At 59.0% G+C, this 15131-nt stretch overlaps 1 protein-coding gene across 1 annotated transcript; it reads right to left on the reverse strand.

The window, feature by feature from the left end:
• Positions 1–280: 280 nt before the first annotated feature.
• Positions 281–13238, reverse strand: TMEM132E (transmembrane protein 132E). Its single transcript, XM_018076536.2, is given in 13 exon segments — positions 281–1319; positions 1848–2039; positions 2123–2402; positions 2951–3156; positions 6895–7038; positions 7290–7482; positions 10862–11002; positions 11902–12059; positions 12061–12117; positions 12119–12178; positions 12180–12198; positions 12200–12800; positions 13226–13238. Coding segments are annotated over 13 exon segments (3093 nt in total). The 3' UTR covers positions 281–290.
• Between the last annotated feature and the right edge of the window lie 1893 nt (positions 13239–15131).

Below are 15131 nucleotides of genomic sequence, written 5' to 3' on the forward strand. Positions count from 1 at the left end.
AGGCCAGCAGGCTGGGGGGGGCCACGTGTGTGCTGCTGCCTCCCCTGGGAAAACCAGTCGGTAAAGGGCAAGAAAAGCAAAAGGCCCCTGGGGGTGCCTTCCGACGGGGTGGGGACGTGAGATGTGCGGAAGAGGGAACGCGCAAGAGAGCCAAATTTTGGGTCTCCAGCCCCAGGGAAGCAGCTGGCGTGGCGTGGTGTGGCGTAGCGTGGCGTGGCATGGCACGGCGTGGCATGGCGTGGCACAGCGTGGCAGCCCCTCCCTCCCGCCCCGTCCCCTCTGCCCCTGCGTTAAGCGATCTCTTTGATCCTGCGGATGTAGTTGTGAAGCTCTTCGGGGTCTTGCAGCCCCATGTCCTGGCAGACCCACTCCAAGTCCTCCTCATCGGCGATGGGGATGGAGTTGTAGGCCAGCTCGTCGGAGGGCATTGTGGCAAAGGTGGTGAACTTCACCCGCTTCCGTTTGGAGGTGGGTGAGTTGAGGGGGTCCTCGCTCTGGTCCCGTGTGGAGCCCCCTGAGGAACCGTCCCCTCGGCCGTGGACCTGGCTCTGCACGCTGGTCTGCGAGCTCCCACTGCTGTGGTGGTCCCCATGGCAGCAGGTCTGGACGTTTTCCAGGGGGTTCCCTGGGCTCTCGGGCTGCGGGGAGAGGTCATTGTGAGCCCGCAAGGGCTGCCCGTTGCCCAGGAAGACCCAGTGGTGGGAATGGTCCATGTTGGTCTGGCCTTCGGGCGGGATGCGTTTGTGCCGGTATTTCAGCACAAAGACAATGCAGTTGATGAGGAAGACCAAGATGGCCAGGCAGAAGACGCCCAGGAGGGCGTACATGCCTATTTCCAGGTCCGTCAGCCCCCGGGTCACCTGGACGAAGCCGGTGGGGATGGTGGGGAAGTCCTCGGTGGGGTGAGACGCGCTGGACATCCTGCTGTCCTCGCTCGGGTCCGCTTTCCTCTCCACCTCTGCCCGCAGGGTGGTGCTGGCCCCCGTCTCCCCCAGCCCCGGCTTGCTGGGCACGTGGTCATAGTCATAGGTCGGGTCCTCCTCGGACCCAAAGTGGACCCGCACGGTGGCCAAGGCGGTGGAGAGGACGCTCTTGCGCTTGGTCTTCTGGCAGCTCTCGCAGATGACCAGCTCCGCCCGGAGCAGCTCCCCCGCGCCCTCGCCCTCCGCCACCACCAAGGGGAACGCCCGGTCCTGGGTCACCGAGACCACCTTCTCGTCCAGGCTGCTCACCACCAGGTTGTAGTCCTTGGGGTCATAGAGGGAGAGCGGGGCCGTGGTGCCGTCGCTGTAGGAAATCCACAGGCTCAGGAGCGCTTCCTGCGGGACCAACACAGGCACCGGTTGCCCAGCAGGATGCCAGTCCCACCTGCACCCATTTGTCCATCCCTCCACCCATCTCTCCTCTTTCGCATCCTTCTCTCCGTCCAACTCACCCTTTTCCCTTCCATTATCCATCCTGCTCCTCCCAAACCTTGTTTTTTCTCTTTAGCTTGTTCTTCACTCCATGCTCCCCACGCATGCCCAAGACCACCCCAAATCCCAGCCCCAGAGGTGCCAGATGTGGCTACCAGAGCTGTGCTAGGAATTGTATAGGATTTCATCCCTCCCCCTTTGTTCCCATGGTTGTGTCCCATCCCCAGGCTGGGCAGGGTTGGATCACAGGTCTGTGTGAAGTTTTATGGGGTGCTTTGGGGTCACCAGTGTGTCAGGAGAACACTGAGTGCTGTGGGGGCCTAAGCTGAGTGTGGACAGGATTTGGGAGAAGGGGGTTGCAGATGGAGCCCTCACCCCACCCCAGGTTCCCCACCAGCCCTCCCAAGCCCAAATGCACCCCCCTTGCCTCACCTGCTTGAAGAAGCTGAGGGTCTGCTGCACCGACGTCCGGGCGATGATGGTGTGGCTGTTGCCAGGGCTGGGGTGGAGGGACAGCGAGAGGCTGGAGACCACCTGGGCCTTCAGGTCGGTGATGCTGACCTTCTCCTCCGCCACCGTCACCAGTGTCTCACCCAGCACCGCCTCCACGAGCGGGGACACGACCTGCAGGGGACGAGGGTGCCTGTCACCACCTCCTGCCACCCCCAGCCAAGCTGGCAGAGGCAGGGGCAGGCGGCCGGGGGTACCTTGAAGAGCGTGGTGCCCGGCTCCCTCCCGGCCAGCGTGACACTGTCCACCAGGTGGGCCACCCGCGGGTCGTCCACGCGCATGAAGTCGCTGACCAGGTCGGTGACCTCCACCAGCCAGTCGGGCCCCAGCATGGTGACCACCTGCTCCGTGCCCTCGGCCGCCGTGGTGTGGAACTGGGTGAAGACCTGCAGCGTGGAATGCTGGTACTGCAGGGCACAGCCCCGGCTCTGCTTCCGCTCCTCCTCGTCCTCCTCGTGCTCGCTGTCCCGCACCGACCTGTGGGACGGGGCAGTGAGTGGGCAGTGCTGCCAAGCTCCCCACGGCCACAGCTCTTCAGCCCCAGCCCCAGGAATGGGCAGGGCTGGCCGAGCAAGAAAAAATGCAATGTCACCAAAACAGTGGTGGCTCCTGGCCAAAAGATGCCCGTTGTCCACAAGGTACTCAAGGGCTTTAGCAGCATGTGGTAACGGGGTCACCAGCTGAGAGGACGAGGTCTCTAGAGCTCAAAGAAGGGTTAACTTTGGAGCTTGGCTGTTCCCAGTTTCATCCAGGGAAGCTTTGACCATTGCCAATGAGGGATGCTCCCCACCAGCTCCAGCCTTTGACCAACCTCACTGTGGAATTTTCTTCCTTCCATACAAACACACAAACTTCCATGAGCTCCCACCTTTCCACCAAGGACCCCTGAGATGACTCCGGCTCCATCATCTTCAAAACCTCCTCATTAAGCAGCTGAACAAGGCAATTACCCCACTACCACCACCTCCACCTTGCCTTCCCCAGCCTGGACAGGCCCCAGAACACGGTGGCTCCACAGCACCCACCTCCTGTCCGGCAGGATGGGCACCCTCCAGCCCTTCACTTGGCTCAGCCGGGCGTCGGAGAGCTCGATGTGCAGCGGCAGTTTGGGCACCCACACCGTCATCTCCAGCGGGGCCGAGAGGTGCTCGTAGGTGAAGGTGACCCGGGCGCTCATGGAGCCCCGCGACTCCTTCCCGCTGACAAAGACATAGTCACAGCTGCTGGAGACCTGGGGGAGAAGGGAGGGTGAGAGGGTTGCAGGGGTCCCACAGGCACAGCAGAGATCCTGGCAGGAGGCTGCCCAGAGGATGGGAAGCGCTGGAGGAGCAGAATTTCACTGGCATGTATCCAGTTAATGGCAGCCCCAGGAGCAGGGATGCTCTGTCCTCCCCGAGGTCCCTGCTCAGAGGCACAGACCCCCACACACCGTGTCCATAATGCAAAGTGTCCCCTGACCCAGGCCCTCCTGCCAGCCCTCACCCACTGCCAGCTCTCCTCTTGGTGCCTCAGTTTCTCTTTGGCCTCCACACTGAATTGTACCTTTTTCCACACCCGAGCTAGAGGAACCCCATGGGTGCTTCACAGAGGTTGCAAATTCCTCATCCTGGCCATCTGCCCCAAAATCTCCTCCACCAGAGGGCACAGGTAACGAGCACAGACCAGCCACATGCCCGTCCCCACCGGCACCTTGTCCCTGTCCCTCCTGCTCACCCCAGAGCGAGTTTCCTGCAGTCCATATGAATCCTCATGTTCATCTGCTCACTCTTTCTCTTTTAATTCCCCTTTATGCAAATGCCATTAGTTAAATTCACTACAAAGCAAATACATCCTGCAGGGGGTCACTCATTACCGACCGACTGAGCCAATTAAGGAGCTCAGAGGACACCACAGCAGCATCACCCGGTGTTTCAGTTTAGGTCACCAGTCAACAGCTCCTTCCCAGTAACGGGGCCAGAAGACAACCAGGAGAAGGGGACTCCAACCTCCCATCTGCAGTGGCCCTATGGCCTGACCTCAACACCCTGTCCCCTCCCTACACCATCAGGGATTGCATCTGAGTTGTCTGATGCCAGGGAAAACCAGAACTCGTTTGCTCAGCCGGCAGCGCGGTCGCTCTCGAATGCACTGAGCATCTCAACAGCACAGAAGGGCTGATTTCCAACAAGCTGCTCTCTCACATGGATTCTCTGATGGCTGATAAGGGGTTGAGGTCATGCTGCATGGTAGCTGACAGCAGAGGTGAAAGCATGCCTGTCTCTCTCGCCACCTATTCTCTGAGCACCTGCGGTCAACCAGATGCAGGAACTTTGCATTTCTGAGCCCACAGCAGGGCCTGACTTCTACAACAGCCCACGAGCCCACCACAAGGTGCCCGTGGTTCCCTGAGGCCGGTGGAGGAGGCAGAACTCTGAACCTGAGTTCTTCAGGACATCTCTGCTCTCTGGGCACAGGGGGGAAGTGCAATGTAGGAGGGTTTGTTTCTTGTCTTCCTATCAGAGATACCAGCTCAGCAAGTCTGAAAAGACAATCTCATCTCTGGCGAGGCGGCGTCTGAATAAAGATGAGCTCCCGGGTGAATCCTCCAGCAAAGGATGCTCTGGATATTGTGCCATTTATCACAATAAACACACTGGGCTGCTGCTTGCACTACCCTGGCTAATAAACCCCCCGGCATCTTCTCCTGGGGACCACTTGCTTTGCAACTGAGGGGGTTGAAACTACGACAACAAAAAAATCCCTGCACATCAGGCCTGTCCTGATGATGGAGTGACTGCAGATTAGCTTTTAAATGAAGCCCACGCTTGTTCAGAGAAACTTCCCGGATTTGCAGCGGGAAGGGAGAGGCTGAGGTCTGCCTGGGCTCCTGGCCAAGGCACCACTGGCTCTGCTTCTGTGGCCAGGAGCTCCCCCCTGGCACAGCCTCAAGCTGGGATCAAGGGGACACATGTTCTCCACAACCCTTGGGAGTGGGAAGAGCCACCACAGCTGGTGGCACCTCACGTCATCCAAGGGTCCTGGTGGTGGCTGTGGATGACCAGGGTTCCTGAGGCTCAGTCCCACTGGGCTGACTTGATCCTGGTGAGTCCTCTGGGGGAGGTGGATGGTGGGCTCCTAAGAAGGTTCATACGCAGGTGAGGTTGAGCATCTCCCATTAAGTGTTGCTGGCAACAGAGGTGACCCTTCCACTCCCTGCATGTCACTGAGCCCCCAAGGTCACCACACAGGCAGGCAAGGGGGGTTATCTCTACACTACCTTGAGTGATGATGTCCCCCTGCCTGGGCTGAGCATGGGCACCTTTGTCACCCCATGTCACCAGAGAAGGGGATGAGGATGACAACTCCCACCCGTGCTCTCCCACCATCCTTCACAGTCCCTGGAACCTCCACAGCCACATCCACACCAGATTCCCAGGACAGATCCCCTCAAACGAGAGCAACCACCACCGAGCCACAGTCAGCGTGGGGAGAAGCAGCTCTCCAGCCCTCCCTCATGTTAAATTATTTACAGTAACAGACAGCACATCCCACTCTGTAAGCTTTGATTTATGTAACAGGTTTATAGCCCTGACACCATAATCATACGCCCCAATCTCAGCAGGTAACTGAGAGCTCCCTCGGAAATGAAGCTCCAACACAAACACAAAATAATTCAGGAAGAAATCGCGCGGGGCTCCGAGCGGGAGGTGAGCTGGGGCCGGAGGGCTGCTCCCTGCATTATTCATCCTGGCTCCTGTGCATGTGTCTGCTCCCCCCAGGTCTGGGGACAGTGTGTAAATAGATTTATGAGTAGAAAGGCAGCACATTAAACAGTTTAAGTGTCTTGGAGTCCATCCTGAAGTGTATTATTGCTCCAGTGTTTTATCACGCTGTGGAGGACTGGTCTCCATAAATTAGACCCAGTGCTGTAAATCCCACAGACTGGAGTTTTAGTCAAGAACTTGGGTAAACAGTTTGTGACACTGCTTGTCACCCACCCACACCCACGGACAGCTGGGGACAGCAAGTCCTGGTGGGGACAGGGCTCTGCCCGTCATCCCTGGCTCAGCTGGGAGAGCTGCTGGGGGCTGCTGGCAAAGAAGGGGAGAAGGGGTTATGGTCTGGGGGACACAGAAGAGCCCAGCCCCCCAGCATGGCTCTGTGTCTCTGCCCAACATAGTGGGGACATGGAAAGGGAGGAAGCGCTGGGTGCATGCAGGGAGAGGGGTGGGAGGTGTTTGGGAGAAGGTAATGATGTGTGGGGGTGGATGGATGGAAGTGGTGGTAGAGTGACATGGACAGGTGGGTAGATGGATACATTCAGGGACAGAAAAATGTATATGGATGGATGGGTCTGGTGAGGGAAAAATTGGAGGATTTGAGGACCGACTGCTGCCTCGGTGGCGGGGGCTGGTGCGGGGGCACTCACTGCTGCTGCACAGCGAGCCTTTTGCACTGGCCTCACCAGCACCTCTCCCCTGCAGTCCATCTGGCTCCTCTCCCTCAGTCCCCTTTTCCCTCTATCGTCCCCAACTGCCCAGCTCAACCCCAACATCTCACTGGGGACAGCCCCCAGCCCAGCAGCCGATCCAAACAGGAGATAAATGTCATCCAGAGACCCAAGAGCAGCCACTGATGGGAACATGCAGCTTACACTGTGAGGTGACAATATTTCCCCTTATCGGCACTCAGTGCTGTGATAACCCATAATTATTGCTGCTGCCTGGTGCCAGCCTGAGCAGCACTGCAGCATCCCACAGCTTCTCCAGGGACAGTGACAAAGTGTCTTGTCCTTCTCCCGACAGATCCCAGGGAGAACCACCCACGGACTGAATCCACTGAGGGGATGATGCTCGGGATGGCCGGGCTTGTGTGGCACATCAGCTCCCCCCACTCATCGAGCTCCAGCCCGCGCCACCTTTGGGGTCAGCACCCCTGGAAGAAGCTCAGCCCCCTGTGAGGGTCACAGGAGCCCCCTGCCCACACCCACCTTGATGATGTCTTCGTTGTTGGACTTGCACTCGACCATAGCTGAGACATCCACAACGACGCCGCTCAGCTCGATGGCAATGACCTTCACGGGAATGGCCACCGTCCGCCCCGTCAGGATGGCTGTGTTGATGATTTCTGTGTCCTGGGGGTGGGACATAAAGGGGACCATCACGTTAGAGGGCAGCCTGTCCCCCCTGGGATCAGATCCTGGATGGCCCCTGTCCTGCTCCAGCCCTGTGGGGGTGGGTGGGATGTATGGATAGGTAGGATGTATGGATATGTAGGATGTACGGATGTGCAGGTGCTGTAGGGCAGATGGGCGGGTCAGAGATCCCTCAGGGGCACCCAAACCCTCAAAGCAGATAACTAAGCAGAGGGCAGGAACCTGCTCACCATGGCCAGGGGCACGATGGCCCTGATGTCCCTCTGGATGACCGTCAGCTCCGTCACCACCTTCTCCAGGTCGGGCGGGGGGTTGCGGCCGCGGTAGTCGATGTGCCACATGATGCGGCGCGTCACCGACTGGCTGGTGAAGTTCTCCATCTCGAAATCCAGCTGCATGATCTCAGAGGAGTCATCCCCATCCCTGGGCAGGGGGACAGGAGGGGACACGGTGAGCTGGGTGTCCCAGGGCCCACAGACACCCCAGAATCAGTGCTGGGCAGTCCCCAGCATCCCCAGCAGGTCTCCTCAGTGTCCCCATGCCTGTCAAGGGGGATTGTACTCTGGGTGCCACCAAACCCAGCAGCGCTGACACCCACCTCTGCCAGGGGCTGCTCTGATGGGAGCCTGCAGATTCCCATGAGACTCTTCCCAGGGGGAGAGAGAAATGTTTTCCACTGCCTCTTCCCAGCAGTTGAAAAACCTCGTCAGCTCCCCAGGGGCTGCTGGGTGATATATTATCACAGGGTCAGCGTGTGGCTACAGTTCCAGGGGACAGTGGGTGGCTGCAGGTGCTGTCCTCATCTCCCTGGCTCCGTTTTCCCAGCAGTGTGGTTGGATTTACTGCCCTGGGCTGCTCCTGCCTGCACACTCATTTCCCGCAGGTCAGACCCCAAGTGTCCCACACCCAACGTGCTCAGGGATGGCAAATAAGTCCCTATAGAAGGCTCAGTCCAAGCTGTGGACTTTACAGCCCCTTCCAAGTGGATCACATGGGGAAACTGAGGCACGGGAGAAAGAGGTTCAACCACACAGCAGATGGGACAGTGCTGGGACTCAGGGTAGGGCTGTCCCCCAGCCTGTGAGCACAGCCATGGGGATGGGGGAGGTAGATGGGACCAGCAGGGAATAACAGGCCTGAGACCATCAGCTCATCAAACACACACAAATTAATGCCACTGCTGAGGACAGAAGGACATGGAGCTAATGGACAGGGATTGAACTCTGGGGCACCCCTGAGGCAGGACAGGATAGAAGAGGAGCATCGCCAAACCCTGCACGTGGTGCCAGTCTAATGGGATACTCTGCTGTCCCTCTGCATCATGGCTTGGACAGTCTGATGGCCACAGCATAAATCACTCTTACACCCCAATCCTACAAGCAAATCTCCACAGAGGTGGTCCTGCCCTCCCATCTCTTCCTCCAACCTGCAAATCCACTGGGAGGACTTGGGATTCAATGCTCCCCTCCCAAAGTCAAACTTCTGCATTGTTCCCCAAAACTAGAGCATCCCCGGGGGACACCCTGGAGCCCCCACAAACCACAGCACTGGCGAAAGCTCCCCAGAGCTGGGTGAGGGGAGAGGGGAGGAAAAGTGAAATCACTGTGGAAGGGGAAGCCAGGACTGGCTCCACTCTCATCTCGCAGTGCAGCAGCCACTGAGAAGATCCCATCGATCCAGGGATGCAGGATACAGTCGGGTTTCGCTCTGATCAATATCTAATGGGTGAAAGGGAGCAGAGAAAGAGGAGAGCAAGAAGCTGGAGCTGCTCCAGGCCATGGCAAGCCCTGATCCCTGATTCCACAGCAGCAATGATGGGCTCTGCAGTGGAGCTGCCACACAGGGGCTGGTGAGGTCCTGGCTTTGCCCCCGAGGCAGGTAGAGGGGCACAGGGGGAATAGCCAAAGGCCTGGTCTGAAGAAGGGGATTTGGCTGCTCACTCTCTCTTCCAAGGCAGAAGTGTTAAACACAGCCAGGAAGAGCCGATTCAGAGGCAAAGCAGAGCTGCAGCTTCATGCCAGAGGCAGTCCAGTGCTGGAACTCCTCACCATGGGGTGCCCAGAGGCGTCCCAGGAACCCTGATGAGGCCAGCCCTCATCTTCTGCCTTCACCAAGCATCATCTGCTCTCAGCCACGGCAGAGACAGGAGCCAGGCCACCCAGACTGGGGGGATAATTCAGGATGCAGCTGCTGGGGTGCAAAACATCCCAAACTGCCCATTATCACCCCAAAGCTCAGGGCTCTCACCCCCTCCCTGCACTGCCAGCGCTGCCAAAAACCCCCAGAGCCCCGGCGAAACAAACGCCTCTGTTTGCACAGCCCGGAGGGCAACACGGCTTTGAGTCATTCATACTCTCCATTCCGTTAATATTTGATGGAGTTGTTTGTCTAAAAGGTGATTGTAATCACTTTAAATTCCTCCTCCGTCTCTAACCTTTGCAGGCTGATTGGAAGCAGCGGTGGCAGTAGGAGAGGGGGAAGGGGGAGAGGATCCCGCTGCCGGCAGCTCTGGGATCCGTGTGCTGTGCTGGGGTGGGTGTGCAGAGGACACAGCTCGTGGCTCTGGGGACACTCCAATATCAGCCACGGGGCCACGGGCTCGGATGCTGTGGGGCAAAGGGAAATCCACCCTCTGGATAAGCCCTTTGCTGCAGAGAGCTTTTGAGGTCACATTTGGAGCACTCAGAGCTGAGGATCCTTCTGCAAGAGCCTGTCCCCGGCTTTGCTCAGTGTTGGGGTGGGGGGCAGAGCTATGGGGAGACAAGGATATGTTCCTGCCCCAGAGGGGATGTGCTCATCAGCTTGCTTTGACCTGGCTCCTGGAGACACTCATGTCCCTTTTCCCAAAGACACGGTGATGGAGATATCACAGCCTGGGAATGATTGGTTTCCAGCACTTCAGAATCTTTCCTGCTGGTGTTTTTGACCCCATGCCTGTCCCCTGCCCTTGCCTGCTGTGTCCTGCCAGCCCCATGTCTCCCCTTCTCCAGGCTGAGCAGCCTCTGGGTTTTCAGCTTGGCTTTGTGGGTCCTATCTCCTTCAGATCATTCCCATTTATATCCCCTGGGTTCTTCTCAACTGACCTGAGCCTTTCCCAGAGCCCCAGGAACGGGCTCATATTGAGCAGGGCAGAACTGCCCTGTCTCTGGTGCTGATTTGATTTGTGCTCCCATTCCAACACTCATCCATCACCTGAGGGTTCAGATGGGACCTTTCCTGGGGACTGCTCCTCTTCCTTCCCAGAAGAGACACCAGGATAGTCAGCAAACAGCTGCTGCCTATCACGCCATTAGAAGTCATTAAAAAATTTAAATATTTCTACCCCAAACTGGGGGATCCCCCATGGCTTCACAATTCAGCCCTAAAATCCACCCCACCTGCCCGCCAGCATCTGACACAGCCAGGCAATCCCAGCTCAGAGCCAGGGATGCAGCTGCCAATCTGTACCGATGACTGAGCCCCAGGGACCATCTGCCACCTGAACATGCCACCTCACACAGTCCTTGGGCACAAACCTGCCCACAAACCTTCCCACCTTGGGCCACAAAATCCACCTTTTCCCACCCTTCACCCAGCTGCACAGTGCCAGCCAAGCTTAGAAATCACACACAACAAAATCCCAAAACTGCTCATCCTCCCTCAGTGCCCCCCAGTCTCACATTCCAGGCCGTGCCTCAGTTTCCCCTGGCAGCACCCATGTGGCACTGCAGCCACCCAGACACCCAGGTGGGGGGCAAAGGAAGAACCACTCCAGGCCAAATCCCAGCGATTTCCCCAGCACCCCCCGAGGTGAATCCCTTACCTGGGCCGGGCCCCATCCACCCTGGACACGTCGACAGTGGCAGTGGAGTGTTTGCCACCCGTCAGCAGCTCCGAGCTCACCAGCCACTGCCCACTCCTCGACTTGGTGCTGAGCAGGTTGACACCTTTCTTGGCCTTCACCCTGCAGAGAGCAACAGTCAGGGCTGGACCCTCACCCCGCACACCCCTGGATCCCCCTGGACACCCCGTCATAGGCACAGGGGGATTTTTTGCCCCAATCCCTCCTGGCTGTCAGAAACATCATCCGGGCTGGCAGCAACCTCGTAGGGCTGAGCCCACCCCAGCTTCTATTTTTCAGAGTATTTTGTTCCTCCCATCACACCTCCAGCAGGAATTTGGTCCCCCAGGGTTGCCCCTGTGGGACTGAGGATCCCCAGGGTAAATGACAGAAGAGCCTGGAGCATTGCATCCCCGTGCCATGGGCTTGCTGCTGGTTCAGAGGTCACAAGGACACTTGTAAATGTCCTTTGAAGAGACGTGGCCACGGCTTGTACCCCCATCTGTAGGGACATGCAGCAAGAGAGGGTTCCCCTGCACACTGCACCACACTGGGGTGCTGAGCACCCACTGCCCCTTCTGCTTCCCACCTGGTTCTGGGGCAGGATGAGGGGCCACAGGAAGCCTCCTCTCACTCCACAGCAGCCCCATGGCCATACCATACCTTGTCCCCAAAGTGGCTGTGAATAAACCCACATCTGCTGGGAGAATCCCAGTGCAACTGGGAACACTGGGAGAGCAAAGGCAGCAGTCCATGGTGCCAGTGCAGAGATGGAAACCCTGCATGGGCAGCCATTCTCTCTAAGAAGCTCCCACTGCAAAAGCCCCAAAACTGCAAAACCACATGCCGGCTGATCCCCTGGCCTCTCTCACCTTCCCAAAGTCCTGCCAGACCTGGTGCAGCACCCAGCAGGTCCCATAAGCACCATATGCCCTCCCCGCCCTCTCCCTTCTGCCTAGATGGAACAACCACTCCTCGGAAAGGCGGCTGCTCCCGGAGTGGGGACAGCTCCAGGGCTTTACCTGAGCGTGAAATGCTCCACCGTGGAGTTGGACATCAGGTAGAGGAGGATGCTCAGCACCTCTCCTGGCTTGAGGGGCTTGTCGGGCAGGCGGATGAAGATGTTGCCGTCCAGCCGGTGCTCCTGCATGGGCTGCCCCGGCGGGGGCTGCAGGAGGCCTGACGCTGCCGGATGCGCAGCACGGGTGCTGCGTGGGGGCCTCAGTCCTGGCCCCCCGGCGCCGCGGCGCGGGTGACCGTGTCCCCAAGCAGCTGGCCGGCCCCGTTCGGGGCGTGCAGCGGTGTAGTACAGCTCGGCTGCGGCTCTCGCCGTGCACTCCCAGGCTCTCGGGGCTCTTCCTCCTGCCCAGCGGCACAGCCGAGGGGCCGAACCAGGCGTGGGGCAGCTCCGCCTGCACCAGGCACATGGCCAGGCTGCCCCGCAGCCGGCACGAGCTCTTGATCTCCCGGGCGTCGCGGAAGGCGTGGAGCCGCACGCAGGGCAGCCGGTCGGTGACGTCGAAGTCGTCCCAGTCCCGGCCGGCCACGTAGAAGAGCACTTGGACCACGGGCTGGCTGGCCACCAGCCGGGGCTGGATGATGAAGGCGCGCACCTTCCAGTTGACGGTGAGGCGGTCGGGGACCTCCAGGGTGCTGGAGGGCTGCAGGTGCTCCTTGGGCAGCACGAGCCCCGTGCTGAAGGGCCCCAGGGTGACGTTGAGGACAGGCAGCTCCTTGGTCTGGAAGACGACGAAGGGCTCGGAGCGCTGCAGGGGGGCACTGCCGTTGCCCACCGGGCTGGCTCCCACCTCCTTGAGGAAGAAGGCCAAGCGGGTGTTGGACAGGCGGTAGCTCACGGGCAGCAGGATGGCACCGGGGGGCTCAGCGGGCTCAGGGCTGGGCGCTGGCCCCTTGGCGTGGGCTGCAAAGGGGATGGAGAGTGCAGGTTAGTGTGGGGCACCCCCCTCCAGAACAGCTCCTGAGCAGGGAAAACAGATCCAGGCAGGAGTGGTCCAGCCTTGCAGCAAGAAGGAGCTGGAGCTTCAGCCCTCACAAGGGCAGCAAGAGCCTGGCTGGGTTTCTGTCCTGCAAACCAAAAATGCAAGAAACCTCCCCAGAACCTCAAGCATGGTTGTGCCTTCTGATGGGTGGCACCAGCCTCACCAAACCCACCCTTGGCATGGGATGGGGTGTCCAGCAAGGAGGGACCCTCAGGGGCTGCCCAAGGCTGGGCCAGGGTGTGTTGAAGCCACATCCAGCCTTGTACTGTCCCTGGGAGCCCAACACTAGTCACTCACCCTGGCACTCATGCCAAGGCACTGGCTGAAACAGCACAGACCCACTTACAGAAACAGGGCATAACTGGCTTCATTCCTGCTTCCAAACCCACCACGAAAAGGATGAAGAGTTTCTCCAGAAGCTCGTTACCAACAGTTAAGTCCAGGCTAATTTTTGGCTGGCAGATCCCACCACGTGTCTATCATCAAGGCTTTCCTCCTTCTTTTAGCACCCAGGTCACATGAGGAAGGTGGCTAAATCAGATCCCAGATCCATTCTGTCCCCACAGGCTGCCTGTAAGGGTGTCACAGCCAGCCTGTCACCCATCACTACCCAGGGCTGCCACCCACACAGTGCTGTCCCCATGCAACAAAGCTGGCCCAGATCACATTTTTCCAGACACAGACATGGCCTGATGGGAAAGTGAGGCAGATGATGTTGGTGCCGCCTTGTGCAAACCTCAGCAGTGCCCAGGTGTGACGGCCCTTAGGAAATCCCTGCTGTCCTTCCTTTTGATCATTTTGCCTCAAAAAAGAGAGTAACTCCACTACTGGCAGAGCAGGCAGCCACTGCCAGCCGTGCACTCCCGAGGGTCCGAGCTGCCCAAGCCCCTCAGAGGGAGCCAGTGATCCCACTGCCACGGCCAGCAAGCGGGGAGAAAACCCACGGAGATGCTCCTGCTAAAGCAGATCCTGCGAAAGGCGGCTGGTGCGGAGCCGGCCGACGGCACGCGCTGCGCTGGCAGCTGCGGGAGCCTGGAAGACATCTCAAGGTCTTTGCATTCTCCATCGGCTGCCAGAAATTCCCAAGAGGCCTGGGTACCCCCCCATTCCCCTCGGCTCTCCGCCAGCCCCCCGCAGCCCCCCGTTCCCAACGCTGATTGCAACCGCTCCCAAGCGTCTCCGGAGCGGCGGAGCCCAAATTACCCGTGTCAAACGGCGGGGAAAGGTGCGGATGTGACGGCTCAGCTCCCAGGAATGACTCAGCCCCCTTCCTGACAGGGGCTTTGGAGCATGCCAGGACCCTGAGGCTTTTTCCAGCTGGGAGAGTGGCCTCAGACAAGCTCCCCAGGGCTGACGGGGACGCAGGAACCCCCAGCCCACCCGGGGCACTCTCTGCTGCGGGGCACAGGGGGGTTAAGCAGCTTAGAGGGCTCATAAAAGGATTAGCACTTGATATGGGACAGGCAGCATCCACAGCTACATCTCCTGGGACGAAAGTTGTCCAAGAGCCAGGTGGAGAATTCCCCTGGGCTGGGCGAATGCTGGGGACACGCTGCCGGCACCACCGTGTCGGCACCACCATGGGCACAGCTCCAGCCTCTGTCACCCCATCCCACTTGCCTTATCTGTTTTCCCATCTCCTAGAGAGCCAGGAGCTACAGGAGAGGTGCTGAGCCTGGGAAAACACCCATGGGTGCCCCTCTGATCAGCATAACCAGCAGCGAGGGGGTTTCTGCTCCTCTGGCTCACCGAGGCTGTTTTCTGCTGCGAAACATGAAGGTTTGCATCCTCCCTGCCATCCCCAACAACTAGGAAAAGGGGTTATTTCCAAAGTATGAGATTATTTGTGGAAAAGGATCCACCAGCTGGAGCAACACAAGCAGGACAGTTTGGGTGAGGTACCGCAGGACCGATGGAGGCACGGACAGCAGGGGCTTCGTTCGTTCACTCACTGAAACAGCATCAGTCTCTACCCCTTAAAAACCATTGGGGTTTGTGGAAGGATCAGGTCATTTCACAAAGAAAACCCCCACAAAACCCAACCAACTCAACGTCCAGAACAGCCCCAAGCAAAACCTACCCTTGGGGTGGTGCAAAATGCCCGCGGTCACCACCTGCCCCTCGAGGGTGGGACACGAGAACCTCTGTGCTCCCCTGGCGAGCACCAAGCACCGCGGCGAGGGGCAGCCACTGCCACCCACCACACTGGGAGAGGTAAAGCAGCTGGGTTTGGCTGCAATTTGTGGCAGAGA

The sequence above is a fragment of the Manacus vitellinus genome, unplaced genomic scaffold (genome assembly GCF_001715985.3).
Source record: "Manacus vitellinus isolate BGI_N305 unplaced genomic scaffold, ASM171598v3 scaffold_32_pilon, whole genome shotgun sequence".
Classification (NCBI taxonomy): domain Eukaryota; kingdom Metazoa; phylum Chordata; class Aves; order Passeriformes; family Pipridae; genus Manacus; species Manacus vitellinus.